Source organism: Opisthorchis viverrini, assembly GCF_000715545.1.
Source record: "Opisthorchis viverrini unplaced genomic scaffold opera_v5_141, whole genome shotgun sequence".
NCBI classification, from domain to species: domain Eukaryota; kingdom Metazoa; phylum Platyhelminthes; class Trematoda; order Opisthorchiida; family Opisthorchiidae; genus Opisthorchis; species Opisthorchis viverrini.
Window position 1 is genome coordinate 725,677 of NW_008751798.1, and position 12,583 is coordinate 738,259.

Genomic DNA, 12,583 nt, shown 5'->3' on the forward strand with positions numbered 1-12,583 from the left:
ACTTGAACTCTCTAGGTCAATCATGCAGAACCCTTTTGAAAAGTCATCACCATAACAACGCATCGCAACATGGGGGAAACTATTCGCTTCATTACGCAGAAGCTTAATGCGGAGCCATTTAGGAAAAATCTCAATCTTATAAGTTTTGACGCGTTAGAACCCCTGCAACTACTTCAGCTGATAAATGACGTAATAGCGGAAATAGATCCCAAGGTATGTCCTCAGGCACTTCCCTCTATCCAGTGCATTTCAGCAAAAGATGGATATACGAGAAGAGTCATCTGCTCAAACGGCTATTCGGATTTATGAAGCTCTGCGTGTGTATCGCTACAAGTGTCCTACGGATCAGACGGAAATGTGGGTTACTAGCTTAACAGCCATGATAATCAAACTAGGAGTGAATTCCGCAAAGGATTGGTTACAGGAGATAAAGCTGTGATCTATCCTATATTAGAGTGGCTACTACAACGCATTCCCGAATTAAAAACCCGTGCTTATCTAGCCAGATTTCTAGTTAAAGTGCAAATACCTGAAGTTTTCATGCAAGATGAAGAAATCAGTTGTTTGTATCAGCAGGTAAACACAACAGTTACTAAAAGCATATGAGAACGACAGTATGATTCATTAGTGGCTTCATTTAAGGACGCCCACCGGAAGTTGGAATCCCTAAAATATGGCGGACTCACCACATCAGAAGTGAAGAAAGACATTTCGGCGATGCAGGATGAAAAGGACCAGTTGCACAAGCGGGTCGATCGTATGAAGAAAAAAGTGAGTTGTGGACACCATGTTGCATTCTAATGAGTTATGTAGACCGACCAGTCTCAAATGCTAGGCCACTGGTTTCAGTGGAACTTACGATTCATTCTACCCTAGGTTCATCTTCCTGATTTCAAAACCATGTTTGGTATTCGGACAAGATTACAAAGAAATTATTTATTCTTGATCAGTCGGCGACACCGGCGGCTAAGAATTTTCCAAGCCTGCCGAAAAGCCAATCAACAGACGATGTAGTACCCTAGTTGAAGACCTTTTTCTCAGCAACTATCCAAGGTGCTACTTTTTAGAGTAACGAAATTTTTCGTGATGTGCTGTGTGGAATCCTCTGCAGATGAGCTAAATCTTACCTGGCTCAGTGGGTAGCCATAGGAGTCATTAAAACCGTCTTATCTCATCGTACCATGCACATTCGTCTCACTAGACCTACATGTATGATGTCCAATCGGATCCTAGTTGGGAGCTGATGATGCGCACTCCGACGTGAAATATATTGTTTCAGGTATTTTGTTCGCACAAAGACACGTTGCTATGGGTGCAATAGGATACCATCTGGACCGGTAGGCCCGTTTAGTGAGGTTATCGGCACTGCCACGATTAGGCCTGCTGGATATATCGGCACAGCTGCGACCAAACTTTCGGATTGCTATCCTAAAGACCAGGAAGCACCAACTTCAATACACTGAGGACGCAACTCAGGGTCACGTAAAATTAGTAAAAAAGGTCATTTATGGCAGTATCAACTAAGATACCGCGGGCAAAATAAATCCAGTTGTAGCACCCTTTCGGTGCTCAAATTCCACGTCACCATACGGAATCACAAGGGCTAGGATGCTGCCAACTTGCCCAAGCCTAGACAGGGAAGGTCGAGAGGCAGAGGTCGAGAGGCAGAGGTCGAGTTCAAATCACGAAACTTCCGGTCAGTAAATTCGCACTCTAACCACTGAAACATCTTGCCCACGGACAAACTAACTGAAAGGGTGTGCGAACGCCAGCGGAATCTTGAGGGTGGATGAGAGCCGACGTTATGGACCAAACAATATGTGATGTTGATATGGATGTACATCTGGTGAAATGTTAAGGTATAGGCGGCTCACGGATACGAAGCATTAAGCAGCGTTTGGTAGTCACCACAAAGTGCAGATCCTACTTCCTATAACAGGATTGTTTTCTCTGGAATACGAAAGCCAATTATGAGGAAGAGTACACAGAACGGCTGCGACAGCCATTATTGTCTCGTCAGTTTACTTTGGATGGTCAAGAGACTACATTTTGACAAAGAGAATGAGAGGGTGGAGAAAGTGAAACGGTGGAATATCACGTGAAACCGTTGCGCTAGGAGCCATCCTAATAAACTTCTAACAGATGAGGCAAATGAACCACTTTCCGGTAGCAGCCGTGAGCATAAGATAGACTACAAACAGTCATGCTTTTTGTCCCGCCAATAAATCATATAGCCGGCCTCCAAAAGTAACAGCGTTAATCCAGTACAACCAATGGTGATTGGGTAGTTGATCACACAAAAGTCATGCGGGTCCGAATTAAGCGTCGTGACCCTCGCGTGTAGTTTACACACATCACCCAGAGCAAACGGGCAAGTAACAAAGGATGATCTGTCAGATACTTGCTACCACCCATTTCATAATTAAACACCGCCAACAAAAATGCCGTAAATAATTAAAGGTAGACCAAACAATAGAGTGTTTTTGTGAAGACGTTAGCTAATTTAAACTTGAGATGTCAGAGTAGCGGCAGTCACGCAGATGCGTCTACAGTCGGAGACCTCTACCAGTAACTTATGTCACATGGGAACTGGCAAAGATGGGATGATGACCTATGTTGTTTGCTTCAAATTTACACCCAGTGAGCTGTGAATTTTAAATAATAAAGAATTTCCTTCAATACTTTTCCGGAGCTTTGGATGAAACTCATTTACTGAAAAAATAATGAGATTTTTGCTAAGCTGAAGAACCTTACCCAGAGCTGGGAAAAGTTGGATAAGATAGGGGAAGGTTTATTGCTTCTAAGGTAGGCTAAATGGCGTAAAGCTCTCAACCAAATACTTGCTTTCTAAATGTTTCTTTTTGGTCTCGCTGGCACACATAAACTATGGTTCTAGGAAAACATTTGTTGAAGGCGTGAAAATGTTCCAGTTTTCATATTCCCCAATCTTTAGTATGATACACATGTCTTTTGGGGTTTAGGAAGATTGCCTCTTCGCTGCCACAGACGACACGGTTTGGCACACGCATCGAAAATATCACGCTATAATTGGAAAGCGTACAGATTCCAGGATTCAGCAAACTTTCCACCACATGGAGTACCTGTCATTGGATTGCAACTGGTATTTTCAGTGGCCCCATCTAATTACGTATGATTCAACCGTAAGAGAAGAGGAGACTCAGCTTCTGCGTGTAAACTTGGTGCTATCAAGCAACCACCTAAAACTTCAAAGCAAACTTAAATAAAGGTTAAGGAAGCATTGTTTACCGCAATCAAGCTCTGAATTGTCAGAAGTGCCGGATATTTTGATAACATAAAGGAACTCCTTGCGGGCCAGAATACTCAGAAGCCAATATATCGGCTGGCCACGATAAAACCAATTCAGCTACTGCATGGCTGCTTGTTTATATGCTAAGTCGAACCATGACTGGCCTATATGACCGGTTTTTTGATAAGGCAATACCCCAAATTACCGGACTTTAGCTTTAATGACACCCATTAGAAAAGGGGATAACGGAATCACTGCGCTCAACCGCAAGTAACTTTTCATTAACTACTCCCCACTAAAGTTAATTTAATTTGGCAAAATGGTGATGCCTGTGACAATAAATAAGCTTTACTTAGCAAGTGAGGCCACATGTCTTATAAAACGCTTGTCTGTCAAACATACTTAAGACTTTAGACGGAACAAAATGATGAAATTATAATATGAATGAAGTTCAAATGTGTTACTTAGGTCTTAGAATGGCTGGTGACTTGATGAAGCATCAGCTTTTGCTAAAAATTCATTCAGCTGAAGCCTTATCTAAAAGTTCCGGAACGGATGGGTGCTTTTTTATCAGGTAAACGTTTTATAAGCGGACTAGGTGTCAACTTTACCACGAGCGTCTTATGTCAATTCTTGGTTTCATTGGGCTTATAACTCTTATAGCCGACCTAATGTGGCATTTTTTCGCGCTCTATTTTTCCGGGCAAGGTAAAAATTGTGACAAATCTACATGAAGTAAAAAAACACAACCCTCTTTGTTGCGTATATGGGTGGATTTCAAAGTGCGATCTTTATGTGGATTCACAAAAATTATACCGTCTGTTAGACAAGCTAAAAGATTCGTCAAAAAAGTAGGAAAAAACGGAGATGAATGCAAGCTGCACATTTAAGTCAAGACTATCAGCGATTTGTCAAGGCGCACACTTCACACCGCCACAGTAATGGAGTTATTTTACCCCTGCAGATCGGTGTCTTTTAGAAGCCAGAGTTTTTATGACTTTGTTTAATCCCTTGGTAATTCTTACTTGGAAAATGTTATATGATCCAGATAGCCATGGCCGGAAAAGGCGTAGCATTTTTGGGAAAGATCAGGCAGCGCTTTATAAGATATGTTGGGGTGCAAAGTTCTGGAGTACTAAAATATCAACGCATTTACATCCTGCAGAAACCAAATACTTAATGGCCATAATGAAACACTTATGATGTGCGAGGGTAGATAGATGTGAAATGGTGTTTATCTTTTCAGCACACAGCCTCTTCAGCCTGAAATTAGCTGTTTTAAAAAGAACACGATAAGATTTCGAGCTAATACAAGTGAGCGCTTCTTTATTGTTTTTTACTACCGGGTTACGTTTCTACCTGGAGAGGTAGAAGTCTCAACGACTGAGGACTTGGGGCTGAATTAAGGTGCCTTCTGTCCTTCCAAGATGCACTTGGGCACCGCAGGATTTGAATAGAGCGACCTGTGCCAATTCACACACCGTTCAAACATACCTTTACCGTCATACTCTCACTTTGTCTCGGTTGCAAGCAAAGCCTTTAGGTTTGACAGGCCGGCAAAATTATTCGACCGTTAGTGTGTAAAATCACAGGAGTTTTACGTCACCTTGGCTCCAGCTAGTCTGCTTTCTAATTTTCAAAATCGTCGCCATTCGGGATATGAAAGTAGAGGAAATATGATTCAACACTTGAGTTAGCTTCTGGGACATCAAGAGATACATCTATTGATTTCGGCGCAAAAATCTGGACGAATCTAGGCTTATTCTTCCAAACCCTTTATACTATCCTTTTACATTAGCCTGTCTCGTCTTGAACTCTGTCCAAGGTAGAATGTGCTCCGGTTGAAATAAACGGGTGAAGCTAATTAAAGTTCATTCATTTTGCTTTCTCACGCCGAAACATTTTTGTACAAATGCTCCATTTACACGCATTTAATGTATCAACTAACAACTCCGTTTTAGTCAGTTCTTCTGAAGACACAAGAAACAGCAACTATGATTTAAAACCTCACAATTTTTGAGCCCTGTGGTTAGATACCACTGATTTCTTCATCCGCGTGAATGCCAGGGGAATAAAAGTGTCAGGCCACTCATGTTCAAACCTTCGATCAAGTGAAAAATCTTGAGACGATGCGACAAGTCGCAAGAGGATTCATCCTCTAGCTACGGCTTTTAGTTGTAGGTGAAGGCACCACGTAATGGTCCTTTATACGAGAACTCACGAGGCGGTTTCACGAAGTAGATTCTATTACGCAAGGTATTTTGAATATGAAGGCATCCAACCCAAAGGCATTTTTTTTACTGAATGCTGAAAAAATTATCCTGGGCCTTAGGGTCGAGATGCAAACGGCTCTGATGTGCCCTTATGTCCGCACAGGTTGATATTCAGCGCTATTCAAACTTAGGGCGCACTTCTGGCATTAATTCCAGCATTACACTCTTTGACTTTATTGGTGTTGTGACTCGATGGACATCCATGGTGTCACCACAGGGAATAGCTTTGAGGCGCATCTATATTCAGAAATGTCTCACTGCAAGTTGACTTACCTAACGCAGCACTGCACTAGATTACACTGGTGCTTCATTAGTCCACTTCATTTAGTTAACTTATAAAATCTGGGGTTTCTAAACTCTGGGAACTTCCAAAAGATGACTTCACTGATATCGAGTAAGTCGTGTCCGGTATTTGGTCGTTTCTCTTGCGTAAGCTGCAGACTGGTTAGACTAAAAGGACAGTCTGTAACACTACGGACCTGTATCTTAAGCTAATGATAGTAAAACTATCAATCGCATTAACGTGGAATGCGGTTTGTAAAGGGTCATCTTCTACGACCTAAAGTGGTTTGAAAACCTCAACGGACTAACCGACTCTTAGAGTTTCTACATCTGCGAATGATTTCATTAGACTATTCTTGTAGTATATCCGTCCTCAGATGTATTTAATTTTTAACTTTTTCCACTAATTTACTGACTTCCGAGTTTTATTTATTTTGCCTTATTTTATCAACCGTCAGCCTTGATGCTGCCAGAATTTGTAACTTGCCAGAAAATTCTTCAAATGGTCTGTTACGGCCGGCTAAAGCTTTCGAACTCTAGAAGTGACCAAAAACTAGTGTTGGTTTCCCAAACTTTACCTTTTATGATAATAAAATAAAACTGGGAAGACTGATTAGTTTAAAAACGACTCATTGGCTTTTAACAATGAGCCTGTTTCCATATGGCCTGATGTACAGTGTGCAGTAGTAAGGGTAACCCTGAGTATTCAACTGCATCATCCTTTGATGTGGATTCGCGGGAATTATTATGCCAGAATATAAGGTCTGTTCCAATGAGAACGGTGTGGGTGTGAACTCCACAAGACCTGAAACCATCTACAACCGATTGGCCGGTGTGTCTGAGCTTTTTTCTGGTAAATTCTAAATTTAACTGCGACAGATCAGTCCTGTAAGAATGAGTCTCTAGCTATCGAATGACTTTGCTGAAAGGTAGCGTTGTCCAGTAATTCTGACACCACTTAGTCTGTAATTGAAACAATCTTACGAACTCCAAGAGTTACGGCTGTTGCCGTATTTAGTTTTGCAACAATACTTACTTTTAACTGGCTCGACCATCCAAAAATGTACTAAAAGTTGAAAAATCACAGGCATCCGGCACCAGCTGTTGTTGTTCTTTATTTGACACGTTGTGGTCTCTCCTCTCTTCTGATTAGTGGACGCGTTTCTCACTTGGGACCAACATGACATTCGACATTTCGGAGACAGTTATTTCACCCTAGTTGAAAGTCTCATCCAAGTCACAACTGTCTTCACATTACTCTACAAGTTATCAAAGTACGAAACTGTAGGACAGGTAGTCAGTCAACGTATCCTTGCTATACTGAGTCTGTTGGCGATGAAAGCATTTGCTTTGTTCTACCAAAAAAGTTCACTTGAGAAAGATCTTTGGAGCCTAACCTTGGTGTATAGCCTTCTTCAATAGCCAAGATGTATTTGCCATCGTTGTTCATGAAGCGTAGCTGTTCCAACGCATTCGTTTGTGATATTTTAAAAACCAGGGTTGGAACTTTACGTATAGAATGTACCTCGCATCGTAGATTGCAGTCGCTTCGTCCTATGCTGCACATGCCGAAAAGTAGACAATTCCAAAATGAAGGAAGGGCATCAAAGTGATTGTAAACGTTTGCGCGCAGTAAGTTTGAGCTTTGTTCCAGCTTGGGGTGCATGCGGCCTCAAATATGTATATCCCGAGATGCTTCAAGCTAGGGTCCTCTGCTTTCGGTCTCATCGGCATTGTCGGCTTGAATGTTTGGAGGTAGAGTTACCCAACGGTGCTTGTGGCGAAGTGAAGTCTGAGTGCACCTCAGTGAAACAGTTGTTTAACACTGGCATTGCTGATGATGATGATGATGATGATGATGATGATGATGATGATGATGATGATGATGATGATGATGATGATGATGATGATGATGATGATTAACTTGCTTGCCTTGCGAATTATCAAAAAACACAAGAACAAAGGAAATGCAACCTCATTGTGACAAAAGGAGTTTCGTCCCACAAAACTGAAGAACACATGTGATGAATCCATTCTGACAAATGTCTTTCTGACACAGATTTAGACTTCGTCTTGCTGAATTTTCGTGTCTTACCGGATAAGACTGGTGACTGTTAATTCCGTGACAGGACAAATCTTAGATGATCAAACTAAAGATTCGTGATCACTATTTGTAGATCTGAATTGAATTTTTCATTCAAGTCTAGCCAGAATACTGACTTTTGTAGCAAAAGCACCACAGACGGTTTGTGCTGAGCCCGATTTCATGTTAAGTGCAAACCCATGAGTGCCAATGGAATAAGACCAACAGGCGAGCCAGGATGTCTGAACTTGAAGTTTGAAGTCTGCATAATTTGATACTCTGAAATCGAATAGAAGCAAACGCTAAGATCCTTCCATTACCTTTTCTTTGCAGCTGGAAGCATTTCCTACAAGCTTAATGATGTTGGAAATGGCGAAAAAGTTACGGATAGAGCGAGAACGGGAAGCGAAGGTTGCAAAACAGATTCATGAGCAGAAAACTTTGGTGAGTTTTTGAGTAAATGCACCTTTACTTTTTTCATATCGAAGGCACATGGAAGTATAGATCATAGTCGTAAGCTAGTGAGTAGATGTGTGAGTAGTCTGTGCACAGCCGTTGAGGTATTTTAAAAACGGACAGTTTTTGAGGGCAGCTAAATTTGCAAAGCCTAACTGATTGTGCCTCATTTATGCTGAGCGGAATGCGGTCTAGAAATGGACTACAGGGGGGAACATCATCAAGCAGGATGTTGAAAGTTCGGGCCATTTCAGGCAGTCTCTTTTGAAGTTAGCGTCCTCTTAAACTTGAAACCATAAATTAGGGTCTATTGTCGTAATTAAACAAAAACGCATTATAGTCATTGCAATGCATTGTAATAGCTAGAAGAAATACGAGTAATTCAACAACAAAAGAGCTTATCTCCCCAATAATCCCATGCTCCCGACCGGACGCACAGGCAAGAGATAATAGGAGTATTCTCCGTAGACACTGTGAGAACTTTTCGACAGCGCACTGCCAGTTTTGACGTTCAAAAATCACCGGATAAGTGTATAACCCGCGTTTCCTTCAGTCATCTCGCATATTGGACACCGAAGTAGATTTATGTTGCCCTAATTATTTGTCTTAAAGTTATAGTGGTTTGATGTGAGAGTGGAGTCAAACTCAAAAGACCCTCACCCTTACTTCAGTTAAATACAAGGTGTAAAAATGGTGTCAGAATTTGGGTGGTTAGGTACTCAGCACAATAGAACTATTTTTTTCCGTTTACAAATATCTGTCAATTTCAGGCAGCCCAGTACCGGTTTTTACTCTGACAACTGATTGGGTCGTTGTATCCCATTCATTTCGATAATTTTTCTTGTCTACTTGTGCCCCACGTATATAACATTGTACACAGCAGTAAAATAGATCACACGGTACTTATGTGACTACAGAATTATATGCTTCCGGACATTTCCCGGGGCGGCTTTTTACTGCTACTCTATCGTCTTCAGTGGAAGCCGCCTGATCTGATACCATGTTGCGCAAAGCAAATACAAAGTCCAACGCGATCCTGACAAAATTCCAAACTAAGATGGGTAGTTGGGAAGGTCGTTAGGTTCCAGTTCAATTGATCGATTCAGTTCTGGGCAGACCGCAACTATCATCAACCCTTGAAAGAGTTTAGCGCACGGCAATGATAAAAACCACGATCAACCAAATAACAACCTATGCTTGACAAGCGTCTGATATCAACTAGTTGACTGATGGAATATTGTTAACGACCACCAAAACGTAGTGGCTCAGAAATGCAGCCCTTTCAAAAGTAAGATAGCTTCAAGGCCATACGTTCAACTCTAGCACCCTTTCGATGCCTAACTCCCATGCCACGCAAAGGAAATATGGGGGTTGGGATAATACCAGGTTGCCCAATCCTAGACAAGGAAAGTCGAGAGGCAGAGGTCGGTTTCGGTCTACGAACTTTTCGGTCAACTCTGACCACTTGAGCCATCTTGCCCCGTTCAATTTATATACATTACAAATCTCATACCGCAACGCTTTCTTCTCCTTGTCACACCAGATTGCCAGTCTTGGACAACGTGCTCAGCATATACAACAGCAAGTGAAAGAGATACGCAAGGCTGCGACCGGATCAACACCAGGAAGTAAGCTTCTTACATGATACACTCGCATGTTTTCCGTTGTTTTCAGTTGACAGCTATCGATGTTAGGCCAATTCGACCTTTCGCCGTTTTTACGTTACTGAGCTCCTAGGCTGAAAAGTAAAAGGCACATAAGTAGAAAAGGACCTTCCGCGCGTACCGGAAATTGTGAAATCCGTACTTCACTGACCTGAATGTACCTTTAGCCAGTGAGGTAAAATCACAACTAATTGTTCCACCATAAGAGAGGCCATTCACCTTGAGTTGGTTGATAAAATTTGGGTTGACAAGCGTGCTACAATGCATTTATACCTATTGATAATGGCTTCTTATAGCAAAATTCATCGAATCCATTTGAGATTGAACAAGTTGCCTGTGAAACTGATGAAGGGTTTCCTACGCAGTTTTGACATCAGGGTGAAAACCTCTCACCCAAAAGAATGACATCTAAAATGTCTACATCTCATAGTGAAAACTACATTTTTGATTTCTCCTCACTAGATATAAGCAAATACGGTCTACTTACAAGGTTGCTGAAAACTCTTCGACAACCCACGACCGGTTTTGTCCTTCTTGGGGCTCATCATAAACGAGAGATTCAATTGAGTCTCTCGTGAAAACCAAATTGATTTGCAAATGAGTGTAGTTCCCAAATACGGTCTACGTACCACTAAATACCATCCAATGGAAGAGCAAACGTGTGATCGTTACCTGGATAGAGATGATTTCCACATTGAAGGAATAGGTTTTCTAAGAAACAGAGCTCCTACGTGAGCTTGGCTTTTGTACCATTGTCCACGATTTCTCTGCTGTCAGTAGATATGATGTCGTTCCTCTCACTTAGCACAGGATTAGTTTCATCCTCCACTATCAGCCTACCAACGATTGTGACTTCTCCACAGAGAAGTGTGGTACCATGACCGGCTGATTACCAGTGTACCAAATATTCAAATTCGATCGGCAGTGTATTGATCGGCGAAAAGGATACCTGAATTCCGTACCTGGTTATTAAATGTGAATGGTAGGAAAATCAATCAGGAGTTCGAAAAATTGGCAAATTCCCATGGAAAGTGTGGCGTGTATAGCAATTCGTTTGCAAGACCGACGTTCTCCTGGCTGTTGATGAGGTATCCCATCCCAGTGATATGATGGACTCATTCTTAGCGTCTATTGTATTGTGATCGTCCATGCTCAGGGATTTCGAAATTTCGTAACCGAGGACATCAAAACATGCGTTGCTGAAGTCAACAAGATCTGAAAGCTCCGGAGATTGGAGCAACAGCTCAAAGGTCGTTGATTGTGATGAAATCAAACGAAGCAGAGATGGTTCCACTTCGCTACTTTGTGGTCCCCGCGGTGAGATTTTATGATGTAAGGGTATGCTGGACATGAGTACAAATGATGAACTTAATATATTGAGGGTAAGGTTATTTTACTAAGTGGTTACTGAACTGACTCAGTCAGATGTGAAGGTGGACAATTTTCCAACCTTGGATGTATATCCATAAAATGGCTAACAGCTGATATTCCGTTCTCCCAGATCTATGAAGTTCCATCAATTTTCATTGAAGATGGTGTGCTGCTGGTCCACAGTGCAATCGCTCTCTTACCGTAGACCAATCATTTCGACACTTACTTCATTCAGCTGATTTTCGAGCCTGATGTCATCAGAACTGAACCCTTGGGACGGATCAGTGGTTAAGGCAGGGACTTAACGACCGGAAGGTCTGTGGTTCGAACCCAACACCGACGTCTTGACTTCTTCAGCCTAGGCCTGGGCAAACTGACAGTATCTCGTGTTTACTTCAGGTCACATGGTAGCCCAACACCAAAAGTGTGCAACAGCTAAATGGCAATTATTACGTCATCAAATCCAGATCAAATAACCGAGATACCAGAGTAAATTTAGTCCCAAAAGCTGGAGAGCAAGATGAAGCACGCATTTGTCGTGCATATTACTATCGAATTTTCGCACGCATATCGGTGGACTTGATAGCCACCGGACATAGCACACTGATGTTCTCAACCGGGTGATCCCGAGCCAAGATCGACCGCAGAGTCACGAAGCGGCTTGTGGAGACAGCTATGCTTTCTGCAATACAAAGTTACTTTTTTTCAGAAATACAAAAATCCTTCTTCTGGCTAGAATACTTCGTATATTTGACTTAGAGATTATTTTTTCCGTCTCTTATCAGAGTTTAAGTGTTGTTCAAGGATAGTATCCCTTTGGCACTTGGCTGTAGACAGTGCAAGAACTGGTAGCTAATCAGTGTCAGTGACGTTCGTGCTATCAGTTTCTTTTCGGATTGCCTGATTAGGCGCTTAGAGGTGTAGGCATCTCACGATGCTTGCGATAGGCCGGTGCCGGATTCCTTTTTCACCCAAGTTTTCCTTTTATTTTCCGTTTGAAGCTTTGAGTATAGTGAACAAACTTTGCGGTTGTGCAACAGTGATGAATCAGTGTCAACACTGGTGTTTCTGTCATTGGGGCTAATGATCTCGTATCAGTTAAAACATTCTTAACATAGTCGGTCACTGAAATTGATGAGAAAAAGAAATCTGGATCTTATATATTTTTTTATTATATATTATATTT

General features: G+C 41.8%; 1 protein-coding gene across 1 annotated transcript in view; it reads left to right on the forward strand.

The window, feature by feature from the left end:
• Positions 1–69: 69 nt before the first annotated feature.
• The window catches only part of T265_06677 (hypothetical protein), a gene marked incomplete at both ends in the record, with an annotated part of 56,445 nt that continues 43,931 nt past the window's right edge, over positions 70–12,583 (forward strand). The window contains 6 exons of the mRNA XM_009172002.1: positions 70–213; positions 254–357; positions 396–576; positions 616–771; positions 8,240–8,350; positions 9,906–9,990. Coding sequence (XP_009170266.1) covers positions 70–213; positions 254–357; positions 396–576; positions 616–771; positions 8,240–8,350; positions 9,906–9,990 — 781 coding nt within the window. The remainder of the gene's footprint in view (positions 214–253; positions 358–395; positions 577–615; positions 772–8,239; positions 8,351–9,905; positions 9,991–12,583) is intronic.